Below are 17,334 nucleotides of genomic sequence, written 5' to 3' on the forward strand. Positions count from 1 at the left end.
ACAAGAGACATATGTTAGTGTGTGTGTGTGTGTGTGTGTGTGTGTGTGTCTAGTCATAAAAGATAACTCACATTTGCTCCCTCATCTTTTTGAAGTCGTCAAAGAGCTGCAAAGCCACAGACAGTCCCTCTGCGATTAGACTACAGCTCTCTGCTCCTCCTCCCATGAACCTGACAGAGACAAAGTTACACATTGGTCAAGGAAGATTAATACTAACGAACCTAAACACGTCATTCTAATTGGCATGACAAAGAAAAACATTTGTCTTACTGGATGCTGTCGATCCATGAGACAAACTCAAAGGCTGAGCTGGTTGGTGCGTGACACTGGACGTAGGATTCAGGAGCACAGTCCACTGTGTTGAACACCACAAGACCATACTGTGTGCCTCCATACTGAGAGAAGAGAATTGGCATTGTTGATCTCATACTGTATCTTCTTAAATAAAGAGTAAATAAATAGTAATAACCGGAAGGAGAAAACAAAGTTGAATTAAGACTCACATCTCCTCCAAAGTCTGTCTCTGCCGGAGGACCTCCATTGAAGTACCTGTGATGATAGGACAGGGACCAAGTCAGGACTCGATATCGTACATACCCAATGAAGCAAAATGTACATTTGAAGTCCACTTACTCGATTGCAGGTAGTATGTAATATTTTCTGAGGGATTCAAAATAGGGGCCAAGGTTTGCAGTTCCTTCGATGACGAACACCACGTCTGCCACTTGATTGGCGCCAGGTTTAATGGGCATGTCCATGAGGGCTGAACCCACCACCATGGATTCAGAGGGAGAAAAAAGTTTATTAGTTGAATCAGTTGCTGGGCCGTAACAAAAGCCTGTACACACTGTTGCTCTCCCTGTGATTACTTGTTGTGACAGGTATGCATAACATACTGTGATATGTTACCTAGGTTTACGTTATGATAGCTGACTATCTAACAATACCTTGCATGAACACTGGATCTTGATAAAAGTTGTCCATCAGTCCAGAATCAGTTGTCCATATTGAGAAATAACCAAATCAGGCATAGTGCGTTAGGCAGAAGATTACCATAAGTAGCTAGCTAGCTACACTCCTTGGTAGTTTTTAGCTGGACAACTACAAATAATCCTAAACGTATAACGTTACTAATGGCTACTGATTATGCTCTGTCAAAGCATCCTAAAGTCAGGGGTGTATTCATTACGTCTGGAGTAAACGGTAGAATCGGCTTAATGAATACACCCCAGTCAGCTAACCACTTAGCTAACGTTAGCTTAGCAGCCGCTAACTTTTGTACGTCAATGACCAGCAACTCTTACATTCACTGTATACAGTTATCCAGCTAACGTTAATGTAGTTAACATATCAAACATTTTAATAGACAGTAATATAAAATATTTAGTAAGCGAAGTAGAAATCCCATTAATCGTAGGCATGCAGACATTATAGCATTAGCGAGGTAACTTAGCCACAAGCCAATGCTAGCCAAAGGATTTCCATCATCAGCAAATCATTCATTGACGTTGCATTCAGCTAGCTACATGGCTACTCACCTGGCGGTATTTAGCCGTCAGCCAAATAAGTGTGTGTTAGACGAGGCCAAATACTTTGAAATTAAATTACATTGTACAGTAAGTAAAACAAAACCATTGTTATTTTGACACACAAAGTAGGCCGTGCCGAAAACAAACCACTAGGCAAACGTTTTGTTATCGACATCTCAGTCCTGGTTGGGCTTGAAAATGGAACACAAGGGATGCTCAATCAACAACCGAACAACTGCTCAAGAACTGATTGACATCTCTATGGCTTCCATTAGGAACCTAAGCGGTTACTGACAGTCAATGACAGTCCTATCATTTATACCAAATTGATGACATTTACAGTGAAATTATAGCGATATATAATATATATATGAGATATTATTTCTTTGCCATATATGCCATACCGTGTTGTTACACCAGAGGTCAGCACAGTCTGCCAGTCTTAGAAAATGACTAGGCCTTGAATGCGGTGAGCTGCATGATTTTGAGAAATAGGCAAGGAAGTGATACATGGATCAGTGATTATAGCCCCCCTTGTCCATATATCCAGTACATCAAGCATAAACCTATAAGTCCTATACGTTTACATAGGTTGATAAATAGGCCTACAGGTACTGCCTAACCCCCTTGCCATCGTAACCTTTATATAACCAAGACATGTCTCTATCACCTCCTATCCTCTGTGCTGAAACCAGCACATAATTACTGGTGAGTCCTTCAGCGAGCTAACCTGCTGTTAAATCAGCACAATGTGCCATGAGCGAACCTGTGATCGGAGCGCAACTGCGCGCTGTGTTTCTCTAGGTCCAACAATATAATATATTCCCCTGTGGCACTGTGAGCCAGTCAGCACAGCCCAGCGAACAGCAAAGGGCATCAGAGCTCATCAAACTCAAAACATCCCACAGAAACAATGTTCTGAATCCATTTAACCCAATTTAAAGCAGAGCAGGGCACTGTAAAACAGCAGCAGTTCTATTTAGGCTATGGGCAAACAGCAAGTGAGGGCCACATCATGGGTGCTCGCTCCCAGTGACCTTAGCAGGGTTCATGCGGGGCCAGGAGTGTGCCCAAGGCTATCCTTGGGTCCCAAACTCATTAAACCCACACAGCCTTTCATTCAGACTTAAGCATAGTGGCCAAATTAATTCCTTTGAAAGGGACCGGGTGTCCATACCTTTCTAGGGGACTTTGATGTATTTTGTAGCTCTGAGGGATGTGCAGTTTGTCACTGCTTTTGAAGTTAAATTGGTAGAACTGGCAGTTCTCCTGCAATTAGAAAAGAGTACAATTCCTGATGTGGTTGGAAAACAAATGTAGTCACTGCTCTATTTTGACTTCTACTTGGTGATGAGAAATCGCATATTGCTTTAGGGGGCTGTTTTGTGCGGTTTGATCATTTTTCTCTATCAGGTGCTTTGATTGTCCTCTGTGGTTGCTCCAGGTGGTGTGTAGTATAGACGGTCCCTCTTTTGACCGGCTCCTCCAGCTGGGAGAGAGGGGACCATCTGGTCCTCTCACAACAGGTAATCACCACAAACACCCTGATACACTGACATACAGACAGAACTAGGTTACGACAAATAACACACACTGATTTTCAAAAACAGAATTGGGTCAAAACACAAATACACGCACATGAGGACGTACACGCACACACACGCACGCGCACACACACATGCACGAGCACACACACACACACACACAGAGGATATTTCTTATTCTAGGGTGACATTTATGAACATTTATGGAGGCATAACATCATTAAGTTAAAAATGTGAAATTGTATAGGGAGTGGACTGAAAGGTGAAGCCATATTGCTTATGATAGTCTTACACTGCACAGTGAATATTTCTGTTTTTGTCACATAGAGATATGAGGTTTACATTCACTTTATCTATATGGTGTCGTTGCTTTCCTTCCTTGCTAAATTCAAAAACAGCAAAGGCTCACCCACAGCAAGGACATCTATATTTAATGAGATAAGAATACATTACCATTATATACAGTAATCAGTAATATATTAGCAATAACACACGGCTGACAGCTTCCTAATAAATCCCTCCAGTGTGATGGAAACAGCTCTATATATATATTGCACACACCTCCTCCAGTCTCTAACTCTCTCTCCCTCCCTCTCTGCCTCTTTCAGCTCACTGAACTGAGTGAAATGTCTTTCCTACTAAATAAATAAAAATTGCACTGGGAACATTGCCATGGAGACAGCAGTTACCCCCGCCCCTTCACCACATGACTTCCCTGGCATTTACAGTGGGGAAAAAAAGTATTTAGTCAGCCACCAATTGTGCAAGTTCTCCCACTTAAAAAGATTAGAGAGGCCTGTAATTTTCATCATAGGTACACGTCAACTATGACAGACAAAATGAGAAAAAAAATCCAGAAAATCACATTGTAGGATTTTTAATGAATTTATTAGCAAATTATGGTGGAAAATAAGTATTTGGTCACCTACAAACAAGCAAGATTTCTGGCTCTCACAGACCTGTAACTTCTTCTTTAAGAGGCTCCTCTGTCCTCCACTCGTTACCTGTATGAATGGCACCTGTTTGAACTTGTTATCAGTATAAAAGACACCTGTCCACAACCTCAAACAGTCACACTCCAAACTCCACTATGGCCAAGACCAAAGAGCTGTCAAAGGACACCAGAAACAAAATTGTAGACCTGCACCAGGCTGGGAAGACTGAATCTGCAATAGGTAAGCAGCTTGGTTTGAAGAAATCAACTGTGGGAGCAATTATTAGGAAATGGAAGACATACAAGACCACTGATAATCTCCCTCGATCTGGGGCTCCACTCAAGATCTCACCCGTGGGGTCAAAATGATCACAAGAACGGTGAGCAAAAATCCCAGAACCACACGGGGGGACCTAGTGAATGACCTGCAGAGAGCTGGGACCAAAGTAACAAAGGGACTCAAATCCTGCAGTGCGAGACGTGTCCCCCTGCTTAAGCCAGTACATGTCCAGGCCCGTCTGAAGTTTGCTAGAGTGCATTTGGATGATCCAGAAGAGGATTGGGAGAATGTCATATGGTCAGATGAAACCAAAATAGAACTTTTTGGTAAAAACTCAACTCGTCGTGTTTGGAGGACAAAGAATGCTGAGTTGCATCCAAAGAACACCATACCTACTGTGAAGCATGGGGGTGGAAACATCATGCTTTGGGGCTGTTTTTCTGCAAAGGGACCAGGACGACTGATCCGTGTAAAGGAAAGAATGAATGGGGCCATGTATCGTGAGATTTTGAGTGAAAACCTCCTTCCATCAGCAAGGGCATTGAAGATGAAACGTGGCTGGGTCTTTCAGCATGACAATGATCCCAAACACACCGCCCGGGCAACGAAGGAGTGGCTTCGTAAGAAGCATTTCAAGGTCCTGGAGTGGCCTAGCCAGTCTCCAGATCTCAACCCCATAGAAAATCTTTGGAGGGAGTTGAAAGTCTGTGTTGTCCAGCGACAGCCCCAAAACATCACTGCTCTAGAGGAGATCTGCATGGAGGAATGGGCCAAAATACCAGCAACAGTGTGTGAAAACCTTACAGAAAACATTTGACCTGTGTCATTGCCAACAAAGGGTATATAACAAAGTATTGAGAAACTTTTGTTATTGACCAAATACTTATTTTCCACCATAATTTGCAAATAAATTCATAAAAAATCCTACAATGTGATTTTCTGGAGAAAAAAAATGTCATTTTGTCTGTCATAGTTGACGTGTACCTATGATGAAAATTACAGGCCTCTCTCATCTTTTTAAGTGGGAGAACTTGCACAATTGGTGGCTGACTAAATACTTTTTTCCCCACTCTACCAAGCATACCGGTAAGCATCCCTGCACTTCCTTGCCCTGAAGTTGGAATAGTAACTGGATCCCCCTGAATGCGTTTAAGAGGAAATGGCAGCCATAGCATTAGTAATGCTAACAGTTAGTTGAGGTTATAGTAGCAGAAGTTGCGGTAGACATGGTTCTCTCATGGCAGTAGCCACATGGTGCTTAAAGAGGAAGTGCAGAGCGTAAACCGGGGGTCATTGTATTTCACTAGAGGTAAAGGACATGGCTACCCCCTCTCTGTCTCCCCCGTTTGGAGGGACTGCTAGGGGACATAAACTAGTCAAAAATTATACCTCATCTGTTTTTTTGTATCTTTTTTTATAAGTAATCAAAACGTATCCAACATTTTTATTTTTCAATCACGGTGCCAACTGGTTTGCCCTCAGACATACAGCACACATTTACTAAAAGAAGTACACAACCAACACAGTTACTTAGATCAGGTGGGGGGCACTTTTGAGTGACTGACAGCTGATCTGGGAAACAACACAGACAATACACTTTAATCTCTGTGAGAGACCGACTGTTCATTAGGGATCATAAGTATCCCACTCCCCACCAAGTGCAATGGGTCCTACACAAAAATGGTTCCTCTAAGACACACAGGACAGAAGCCACATTTTGTTCAAAGACAGGAGTTTCAGTCTGTGGATGCTAGGAATGGTGTAGGGCCCCGAGGACAGGTAGAAGATAGGAACAGCATGAGCACAGAAATGTGTCACACAGAAGGTCACAGTGACACACACAGACGTCCAGTCGGAGACATGATGGACTGCAGACACTTTTTTCTTTTGAAATTAAATAATGTCTTTCCAAAAAACAAAATCCTGGAATGATTCGATATAATGGTGCAATACTTCCCTATAGGATACGCACTCCAAGCCGAGCAGGTCCGTCCTCATCACAGTTCTCCTGTAGAGTCCTCTGGGGTAAAGTCTGCCAGTATGTCCAAACAGTGGAACACTATTCCTGTAACATCCGAAGGCGCTCAAATAGTTCAGGTCTTCAAGTACTCACTGTCACATCCTTAGTGGATCGGGGAAAAAATGGTATGGATGTGGTCCTCTGTAGCTCAGCTGGTAGAGCACGGCGCTTGTAACGCCAAGGTAGTGGGTTCGATCCCCGGGACCACCCATACACAAAAAATTTATGCACGCATGACTGTAAGTCGCTTTGGATAAAAGCGTCTGCTAAATGGCATATTATGAATTCCATTATGGATGATAATATCACACAACCCCCCAAAACTAAACAAATAGAAAAATAAAAGCGAATTCATATTAATGAGCACCATGAAGGAGACAAAATAATGAGGTGAAGGGACACATTTCAAGGTTACGAAACATGCTTTGGCAGATGGGTTCATCCACATTTCTCCCTCCCCTGACATCAATAATAACGACCGGCGAAGGTTCCTTCCTCCAGCTAAAAGAAGCCAGAAAAGCCAGGATCCAGAGGGTAGGCCCAAACCAGGCGTCAAGAATTGACTAGACTAGAGTCTCCACAACTGATTTTTGCCCTGCTGAAAATACTGCACAGACGTTTCCTAACTCCTACACCTGTATACTAATGGCCTAAAGTAAAGCATTGACATGGTTTGTCTTTTGAAGTCTATACAGTGCAGAATCCTTAGGCCCAGGTCTGATTGGAGGGAGAAATATGCATCATCACACTCCTCCTGGATTAATTACTGGCATTAACCTGAAGCACAGTGTGTGTATGTATGTATGTATGTATGTATGTTTGTATGTTTGTATGTATGTATGTATGTATGTATGTATGTATGTATGTGTGTGTGTGTGTGTGTGTGTGTGTCAGAGTTCTAAGTGTTGCTTGTATAGAATGTAGAATCTGTTTTCCTGTGCTTTGTTGCGACAGGAGTTGGAAAATTCAATACAGTTTTTCTCAATTGCTAAAACACTAAAACCCATTGGCTGAACAAAGTTCTCAGTTGCCTGGACTCATTTAGCTTATTATTGCAGTCTGTTGTCAATACCTTAAACCATTTCACATGGTAAAACACAATTTGCAGATCTCACTTAGACTTTTCAGCAAAACTCTAAACACATTCTCATTCTCAAAACACATTCTGCACTCTAATGCACATGTCATCCATACTGGTAAACACAAGTGGCAACAATCAAATACAAATAGAGAACACATGTTATTGATTGAACACAACCACTCAAAATTGATTTAACCTGTTTCAAATGATGCGACACAACCAATATAAGCCAGTTCAGAGAGCAAACAGGTTGTTGAAGGTGGGAAGGAGAAAGTCTGAGAATGGATAGAAGAAACAATGTGAGAGGACGAGGACGTATGCGAGGTGGGCGACGAGGAGGAAGAGGAGGTGGAGGGCAAGAAAGAGGAAGAGGAGGATGAAGAGGAAGACAAAGAGTGGAAATATCTGATGAAATTCGAGCAACAGTCATAGAACATGTTCTTGTCCATGGACTGACAATGAGGGAAGCAGGACATAGAGTGCAACCCAATTTGAGCCGATTTTCTGTGTCCACCATAGTAAGGACATTCGGAGAAAAGAACAGGTACAGTATACTACTGTATTTTTGTAATTGCAAATTTACTGTACTACACTATATGCAGCTGTTTCAATAGACATTTGTAAAGTTAATCACTGTATGTATTGTACTGCATGAATATGTTTTGTAACTGCACAACTACTTTTTGTAGAATTGCAAGGCTGCCACATGCAGGTGGAAGGACAGCTATATTCACTCGGGAGCAAGAGGCCGTTATAGTTGGCATGGTCCTTTAAGATAATGCTATACGACTCAGAGAAATCCAGGAACGAGTGATACAAGACAACACACACTTCCAGAGAATCGACAGTGTGAGCATTTCCACAATTGACCGTGTCCTCCATCATAACAGGATGCAAATGAAACAAGTATACAGAGTACCTTTTGAGCGCAACTCACCAAGGGTGAAAGAACTGCGAGCTCAGTATGTGCAAGTAAGTGTACATTCAGAAACATTTACTGTAATCCAGATTGTCTACAGTACTAACAGATACTATGTGAATGACATTATTATTCAGTACATACAATGTATGTGAATCAGAAGTGCATACAGTAGGCCTAATTGTACTCTACAGTATAGCACTGTCTCTGTACTGACTTTCAAAATCCTACATACAGTATATTGTATTTCTACACAGACAATATTTGACTTGGAATCCTTGGACAGACCCCATGAGTTCATCTTTGTCGATGAAGCAGGCTTCAATCTAACAAAGAGGAGAAGGAGAGGCCAAAACATGATTGGACAGCGGGCCAATGTTGAAGTCCCTGGTCAACGAGGTGGCAATGTCACAATCTGTGCTGCTTTCAGCAACCATGGTGTTCTACATCACCATGTTACACTCGGGCCATATAACACCCAGCACCTTCTAAGATTTATTGCCAATCTAAGAGATATTTTATTTGAGCAGCAGGTTCAAGAGCAGCAGGCTCAAGAGCTAAATGAGAATCCCATTCCCACCTATGTGATAGTGTGGGACAATATCAGTTTCCACCGAACTGCTCAGGTAAGGGAATGGTTTAACATCAATGGGCAGTTTATGAACTTGTACCTCCCTCCATACTCGCCTTTCCTGAATCCGATTGAGGAGTTTTTCTCCTCTTGGAGATGGAAAGTGTATGATAGACAACCCTACACCAGAGTAAATCCGCTGCAAGCCATGGATTTAGCCTGTGGTGATATAGGTGAGGAATCATGTCAGGGCTGGATACGGCACACAATAGGCTTCTTCCCCCGTTGCCTCAGGAGGGACAATATTGCTTGTGATGTGGACGAAGTGCTCTGGCCTGACCCACCCCAAAGACAAGAAGAAGCACATTGATCACGTTTACTCCTTAGATTTTTGTCCCTTTTTGTATTGTATACTGTTGTACAGTGCATTGTAGGCTGTATACTGTACAATGGACAAATTGTATGGCCCTGAACATTGTGCTTTCCATTTGTTAACAGTACTGACTGCTCAATATATTTTGACTGGTTGCAGGTTCAGATCAAAAAATAACAAGAATTACAGTATCACAGAGACAAAGGACAAGTTTGTGAGATGCAGGGTACAGTACTGTAAAAATAGGGGTACAAGGAGGAGGAAGAACAAAAAACAAAATTGCAAAGAGCAAAGCAGAGTAGTAATTTCTGATCAATTTTGAGCTACTATGATAGAACATGTTTTCGTTCATCAAAAGACAATGACGGAAAAATATGAAATTTGTTTTGAGATTAAAAATGTACTTCTCCCTGAGAACTGTATGTTTTGAACAATGTGTTTTCTATTTTTCGGTGTATTGTTTACTGACTGCTTGAGAGTGTATATCATTTTGATCACTTTGGTTATGATTCGAGAGCAGTGTTTGATTTTGAACACAGGTAAAACTGTGTTGAGGAAAATGTTTCATTTTGCGAGAGGAGTCAGAGGTTTTGTAAATAGTGCTTGAAGATTAGGTTTTGTGTTTCATGTTTTCAGGAAATGGAGCAAGGTTTCAGAAATTGTGTTTTAGCAATTGAGAAAAACTGTAGTAGCAGTAGAACAGCAGCAGCAGTTGATGTGTCTCCTTATCTCTCTTTGTTTGATGGAGAGAATTATTCACAGATGAGCGGAAAGAAAGGAAAGTCTGGAACTGGAAAGATGATAATGACCTGGGGAGAAAAGGAGGAAGGGAGAGAGAGAGAGAGAGAGAGAGAGAGAGAGAGAGAGAGAGAGAGAGAGAGAGAGAGAGAGAGAGAGAGAGAGAGAGAGAGAGAGAGAGAGAGAGAGAGAGAGAGAGAGAGAGAGAGAGAGAGAGAGAGAGAGAGAGACAGACAGACAGACAGACAGAGAGAGACAGAGAGAGACAGAGAGAGAGATAAAGTAGGAGAGAGAGACACATACAGACCACAGCACCATCAGCCACATCTACACTCCCCCCCAAGTCAACCATGCCCACACCCCATTTAGGCCCCCTCAGATCAGACCTATGCCCCTCCTACCCACCCCAAGCCCCCCACTCCCACAAAGAGGGCCTCAACATGAAAGTCACACATACGCCCAGGCCGAGACAGGTGGAAACTGAGCTGCACTTCCTAACCTCCTGCCAAATGTATGACCATATTAGAGACACATATTTCCCTCATATTACAGCGATCCACAAAGAATTCGAAAACAAACCCAATTTTGATAAACTCCCTTATCTACTGGGTGAAAAACCACAGTGTGCCATCACAGCTGCAAGATTTGTGACCTGTTGCCACAAGAAAAGGGCAACCAGTGAAGAACAAACACCATTGTAAATACAACCCATATTTATGTTTATTTATTTTCCCATTTGTACTTTAACTATTTGCACATTGTTACAACACTGTATATATACATTATATGACATTAGAAATGTCTTTATTCTTTTGAAACTTCTGAGTGTAATGTTTACTGTTAATATTTATTGTTTATTTCACTTTTGTTTACTATCTACTTCACTTGCTTTGGCAATGTTAACACACGTTTCCCATGCCAATAAAGCCCTTAAATTGAAAATTGAAATTGATAAAGTAGGAGAGACAGTGCAGGTGAGAAGATACATAAACAGAGAACAGAGCAGCAGAGTACAGTAAGTCAGGGGGAGGGGGGCATTACACAACCCATAACATCTAGATGGTACAGATACTCTTGCCTCACAACTCGTTAATCTAAGAGCCTCAGTCTCAGCTGGATCACATTCACCAAGGTTATAATCATAAAGCTGTGGTTATATAGGTCCCTCCACAGAGAGCTATGGAATATTGGAAAATTGTGTGTCAGGGTTGGGGTCCACTTCAATAAAGGCAATGCAGGAAATCAATCCAATCTAATTCATGAAGCAGAAATTGCCTGTCCTTTGTAATGACAATGTTTTCCAAATCATGCAACTAATTTGTTTGAATTGAAATGGAACACTGGTCCTGGCACTGCATGTGAGAGCATTGAATCAAGAGTTCTACTCACAGTTCTACTCAGAGTGAGGACTGTCCACCACGATGTGAGGTCTCTGCTCACCAGTCATACAGTGAGGGAAAAAAGTATTTGATCCCCTGCTGATTTTGTACGTTTGCCCACTGACAAAGAAATGATCAGTCTATAATTTTAATGGTAGGTTTATTTGAACAGTGAGAGACAGAATAACAACAAAAAAATCCAGAAAAACGCATGTCAAAAATGTTATGAATTGATTTCCATTTTAATGAGGGAAATAAGTATTTGACACCTATGCAAAACATGACTTAGTACTTGGTGGCAAAACCCTTGTTGGCAATCACAGAGGTCAGACGTTTCTTGTAGTTGGCCACCACGTTTGCACACATCTCAGGAGGGATTTTGTCCCACTCCTCTTTGCAGATCTTCTCCAAGTCATTAAGGTTTCGAGGCTGACGTTTGGCAACTCAAACCTTCAGCTCCCTTCACAGATTTTCTATGGAATTAAGGTCTAGAGACTGGCTAGGCCACTCCAAGACCTTAATGTGCTTCTTCTTGAGCCACTCCTTTGTTGCCTTGGCCGTGTGTTTTGGGTCATTGTCATGTTGGAATACCCATCCACGACCTATTTTCAATGCCCAAAGCATAATGTTTCCACCTCCATGTTTGATGGTGGGGATGGTGTTCTTGGGGTCATGGCAGCATTCCTCCTCCTCCAAACACGGCGAGTTGAGTTGATGCCAAAGAGCTCCATTTTGGTCTCATCTGACCACAACACTTTCACCCAGTTCTCCTCTGAATTATTCAGATGTTCATTGGCAAACTTCAGACGGGCATGTATATGTGCTTTCTTGAGCAGGGGGACCTTGCGGGCGCTGCAGGATTTTAGTCCTTCACGGCGTAGTGTGTTACCAATTGTTTTCTTGGTGACTATGGTCCCAGCTGCCTTGAGATCATTGACAAGATCCTCCCGTGTAGTTCTGGGCTGATTCCTCACCGTTCTCATGATCATTGCAACTCCACGAGGTGAGACCTTGCATGGAGCCCCAGGCAGAGGGAGATTGAGAGTTATTTTGTGTTTCTTCCATTTGCGAATAATCGCACCAACTGTTGTTACCTTCTCACCAAGCTGCTTGGCGATGGTCTTGTAGCCCATTCCAGCCTTGTGTAGGTCTACAATCTTGTCCCTGACATCCTTGGAGAGTTATTTGGTCTTGGCCATGGTGGAGAGTTTGGAATCTGATTGATTGATTGCTTCTGTGGACAGGTGTCTTTTATACAGGTAACAAGCTCCCTTTAAGAGTGTGCTCCTAATCTCAGCTCGTTACCTGTATAAAAGATACCTGGGAGCCAGAAATCTTTCTGATTGAGAGGGGGTCAAATTCTTATTTCCCTCATTAAAATGCAAATCAATTTATAACATTTTTGACATGCGTTTTTCTGGATTTTTTTGTTAAAATAAACCTACCATTAAAATTATAGACTGATCACTGTTCAAATAAACCTACCATTAAAATTATAGACTGATAATTTCTTTGTCAGTGGGCAAACTTACAAAATCAGCAGGGTATCAAATACTTTTTTCCCCTCACTATAGTCCATGACAGCAATGACAATTGACACCCTGTCGATGTCCTCATGGGGGATGTCAAAGACCAGAGCCTCGTTGTAGGTGGGGTTCAACGTATTCTTCTTAATGGATGTCTTCCTCTTCTTTAGCCTTCAGCTGTCACATACAGTGGGGGGGAAAAGTATTTAGTCAGCCACCAATTGTGCAAGTTCTCCCACTTAAAAAGATGAGAGAGGCCTGTAATTTTCATAATAGGTACACGTTAACTATGACAGACAAATTGAGGAAAAAAATCCCAGAAAATCACATTGTAGGATTTTTAATGAATTTATTTGCAAATTATGGTGGAAAATAAGTATTTGGTCACCTACAAACAAGCAAGATTTCTGGCTCTCACAGACCTGTAACTTCTTCTTTAAGAGGCTCCTCTGTCCTCCACTCGTTACCTGTATGAATGGCACCTGTTTGAACTTGTTATCAGTATAAAAGACACCTGTCCACAACCTCAAACAGTCACACTCCAAACTCCACTATGGCCAAGACCAAAGAGCTGTCAAAGGACACCAGAAACAAAATTGTAGACCTGCACCAGGCTGGGAAGACTGAATCTGCAATAGGTAAGCAGCTTGGTTTGAAGAAATCAACTGTGGGAGCAATTATTAGGAAATGGAAGACATACAAGACCACTGATAATCTCCCTCGATCTGGGGCTCCACGCAAGATCTCACCCCGTGGGGTCAAAATGATCACAAGAACGGTGAGCAAAAATCCCAGAACCACACGGGGGGACCTAGTGAATGACCTGCAGAGAGCTGGGACCAAAGTAACAAAGCCTACCATCAGTAACACACTACGCCGCCAGGGACTCAAATCCTGCAGTGCCAGACGTGTCCCCCTGCTTAAGCTAGTACATGTCCAGGCCCGTCTGAAGTTTGCTAGAGTGCATTTGGATGATCCAGAAGAGGGATTGGGAGAATGTCATATGGTCAGATGAAACCAAAATAGAACTTTTTGGTAAAAACTCAACTCGTCGTGTTTGGAGGACAAAGAATGCTGAGTTGCATCCAAAGAACACCATACCTACTGTGAAGCATGGGGGTGGAAACATCATGCTTTGGGGCTGTTTTTCTGCAAAGGGACCAGGACGACTGATCCGTGTAAAGGAAAGAACGAATGGGGCCATGTATCGTGAGATTTTGAGTGAAAACCTCCTTCCATCAGCAAGGGCATTGAAGATGAAACGTGGCTGGGTCTTTCAGCATGACAATGATCCCAAACACACCGCCCGGGCAATGAAGGAGTGGCTTCGTAAGAAGCATTTCAAGGTCCTGGAGTGGCCTAGCCAGTCTCCAGATCTCAACCCCATAGAAAATCTTTGGAGGGAGTTGAAAGTCCGTGTTGCCCAGCGACAGCCCCAAAACATCACTGCTCTAGAGGAGATCTGCATGGAGGAATGGGCCAAAATACCAGCAACAGTGTGTGAAAACCTTGTGAAGACTTACAGAAAACGTTTGACCTGTGTCATTGCCAACAAAGGGTATATAACAAAGTATTGAGAAACTTTTGTTATTGACCAAATACTTATTTTCCACCATAATTTGCAAATAAATTCATAAAAAATCCTACAATGTGATTTTCTGGAGAAAAAAATGCTCAATTTGTCTGTCATAGTTGACGTGTACCTATGATGAAAATTACAGGCCTCTCTCATCAGGCAGGGAGAGAGAGAGAGAGAGAGAGAGAGAGAGAGAGAGAGAGAGAGAGAGAGAGAGAGAGAGAGAGAGAGAGAGAGAGAGAGAGAGAGAGAGAGAGAGAGAGAGAGAGAGAGAATGAAATAGAGGAAGAGAATGGAAGAAAGAGAGAGAGAGGAATAAAGAGAAGAACCTTGAGCAGGCTATTAACAAATTATACTCCCACGCCCAGGCATCTGTCTGTAACACATGAAAGGCATACAAATCAAGGCACCTTGGGCAAGACGGATTAAGGCCAAAGTAAAACAGGTGGATTCACTTCAATTACCACAGAATACAAACTGCCGCGACTTCCGCCGAGGCTGCCTCCCCTCCTTGTTCGGGCAGGTTTTGGCGTTCGTCGTCCCCAGCTTACTAGCTACTGCCGATCCCATTCTCATCACTCCACTTGTCATGTCTTGTCTTGTCAATCACACACACCTGGTGCTCATTCCCCTAATTAGTATGTGTATAAGTGTTCCCTCTGTTCCCCTTGTCTTTGTGAGTGATTGTTTATTGTGAGAGTGAGTAGCTCGGTTGAGAGAGTGCAGGACAGCGACAGTGCCACTCTGGTGGCACGAAGGGACAATCCACCTCACGTCGCAGTCAACGTTCCTTTGGGTCTGGAGGCGGTAGGCTGGGTACTCACGCATCACCCCAGGTAACGAACACCCAAACTTTTTCAGAGTCTTTGCCGTACACTGTACCTTATCCATCTCCTTTCCCGATCACCTGGTAGTTTCCCAGTGTAAGGCGCTAGTCGATTCAGGCGCAGCTGGGAACTTTATGGACAGGGCATTTGCACGCCGTCAAGGCATTTCATTGGTTCCCCTATCCATTCCACTCCCCATCAGAGCACTTGATAGTCGACCATTAGGGTCCGAGTTGGTTAAGGAGGTTACTGTACCAGTCACCATGATAACACAGGAGACGCATGTTGAGCAGATCACTTTTTTGATTATTGAGTCTCCTGCTTACCCTGTAGTCTTAGGTATTCCGTGGTTAGCCCTTCACAACCCCAATTTTTCATGGCCGCAGAGGGTTCTTACAGGGTGGTTGCGTGAGTGTCCGGGTAGGTGTCTAGGTGTTTCCGTTGGTGCGACCACGGTGGAAAGTCCAGACGGTAACCCCACCGTGCGCATTCCCCCCGAATACCATGATCTGACACAAGTGACTAAATTACCACCTCATCGGGAGGGGGATTGCGCGATAAACCTTCGGGTAGACGCTGTACCTCCCAGGAGTCATGTGTCTCCCCTGTCGCAGACTGAAACAGAGGCTATGGATACATACGTCACCGAGTCCCTGCGCCAGGGGTATATACGTCCCTCCACTTCACCTGCTTGTTCGAGTTTCTTCTTTGTGAAGAAGAAAGATGGTGGTTTCCGCCCGTGCGTTGATTATCGACCACTGAATAAGGTGACGGTACGATTTAGTTATCCTCTTCCCCTCATTCCTTCAGTGATTGAGTCAATGCATGGGGCCCGTTTTTTCACCAAATTAGACCTCAGGATTGCCTACAACCTGGTGCGTATTCGGGAAGGGGATGAGTGGAAAACAGCATTCAGCACAACATCGGGGCATTATGAATACCTGGTGATGCCCTACGGTTTGATGAATGCTCCATCCGTTTTCCAGTCCTTTGTGAATGAGGTGTTTTGGGACATGCTTGGTCGCGGTGTGATGGTCTAAATCGATGACATCCTGGTGTATTCCGCTATGCGCGCCGAGCATGTGTCCCTGGTTCGCAAGGTACTGGCCCGACTGCTGGAAAATGATCTTTATGCCAAGGCAGAGAAGTGTGAGTTTTTCCAGCAGTCAATCTCCTTCCTCGGATACAGCATTACTACCACAGGTGTGGAGATGGAAAGAGATCGCATTTCAGCCGTGCGTAATTGGCTGACTCCAACCACGGTGAAGGAGGGTGCAGCACTTCCTTGGCTTTGCCAACCACTATCAGAGATTTATTCGGGGCTTTGGCAAGGTCGCAGCTCCCATTACCTCCTTTTTGAAGGGTGGGCCGTCCTGGCTCCGCTGGTCTGCTGAGGCTGACTTGGCCTTAAGTAGATTGCGGGGTCTGTTATTATAATAATAATAATAAGCCATTTAGCAGACGCTTTTATCCAAAGCAACTTACAGTCATGTGTGCATACATTTTTACGTATGGGTGGTCCCGGGGATCGAACCCACTACCCTGGCGTTACAAGCGCCATGCTTTACCAATTGAGCTACAGAGGACCACTGTTCACCTCCGCCCCGGTACTGGCTCACCCCGATCCATCACTACCGTTCGTAGTGGAGGTGGATGCGTCCGAGGTAGGTATAGGCGCTGTCTTATCCCAACGCTCGGGCACACCATCCAAGCTCCGCCCCTGTGCCTTCTTTTCAAAGAAGCTCAGCCCGGCGGAGCAGAACTACGGCGTTGGTGACCGGGAGCTGCTGGCTGTTGTCCGAGCTTTGATGGTGTGAAGGCATTTGCTCGACGGGGCTAAACACCCTTTCCTCATCTGGACAGACCACTGTAACCTGGAGTACATTCGGGCAGCGAGGAGGCTCAATTCTCGCCAGGCCAGGTGGGCCCTCTTCTTCACCCGGTTTGATTTCACACTCTCATACATTCCGGGTACGAAGAACTGTCTCGGCTGTATGACACAGAGGAGAGGCCCAGAGACAACACCCCCATACTCCC

The 17,334-nt window shown here is 43.7% G+C and overlaps 1 protein-coding gene across 7 annotated transcripts in view; it reads right to left on the reverse strand.

The window, feature by feature from the left end:
* Positions 1 to 17,334, reverse strand: part of LOC121568912 (mediator of RNA polymerase II transcription subunit 25) — a 68,984-nt gene that overhangs the window by 12,056 nt on the left and 39,594 nt on the right. For 4 of the 7 annotated variants that reach the window (XM_041879388.2, XM_041879383.2, XM_041879389.2 and 1 more), the window contains exons 1-4: positions 634 to 794; positions 504 to 549; positions 271 to 395; positions 72 to 170 (exon numbers count right to left, since the gene is read on the reverse strand). In XM_041879388.2, the coding sequence (XP_041735322.1) occupies positions 72 to 170; positions 271 to 395; positions 504 to 549; positions 634 to 779 (416 nt within the window). In that variant the 5' untranslated portion in view covers positions 780 to 794. Of the gene's footprint in view, positions 1 to 71; positions 171 to 270; positions 396 to 503; positions 550 to 633; positions 795 to 947; positions 966 to 1,538; positions 1,747 to 17,334 lie in introns of those variants that run through there. The other 3 variants (XM_041879384.2, XM_041879385.2, XM_041879387.2) reach the window with 3 other exon arrangements.

The sequence above is a fragment of the Coregonus clupeaformis genome, unplaced genomic scaffold (genome assembly GCF_020615455.1).
Source record: "Coregonus clupeaformis isolate EN_2021a unplaced genomic scaffold, ASM2061545v1 scaf0112, whole genome shotgun sequence".
In the NCBI taxonomy this organism is placed as follows: Eukaryota; Metazoa; Chordata; class Actinopteri; order Salmoniformes; family Salmonidae; genus Coregonus; species Coregonus clupeaformis.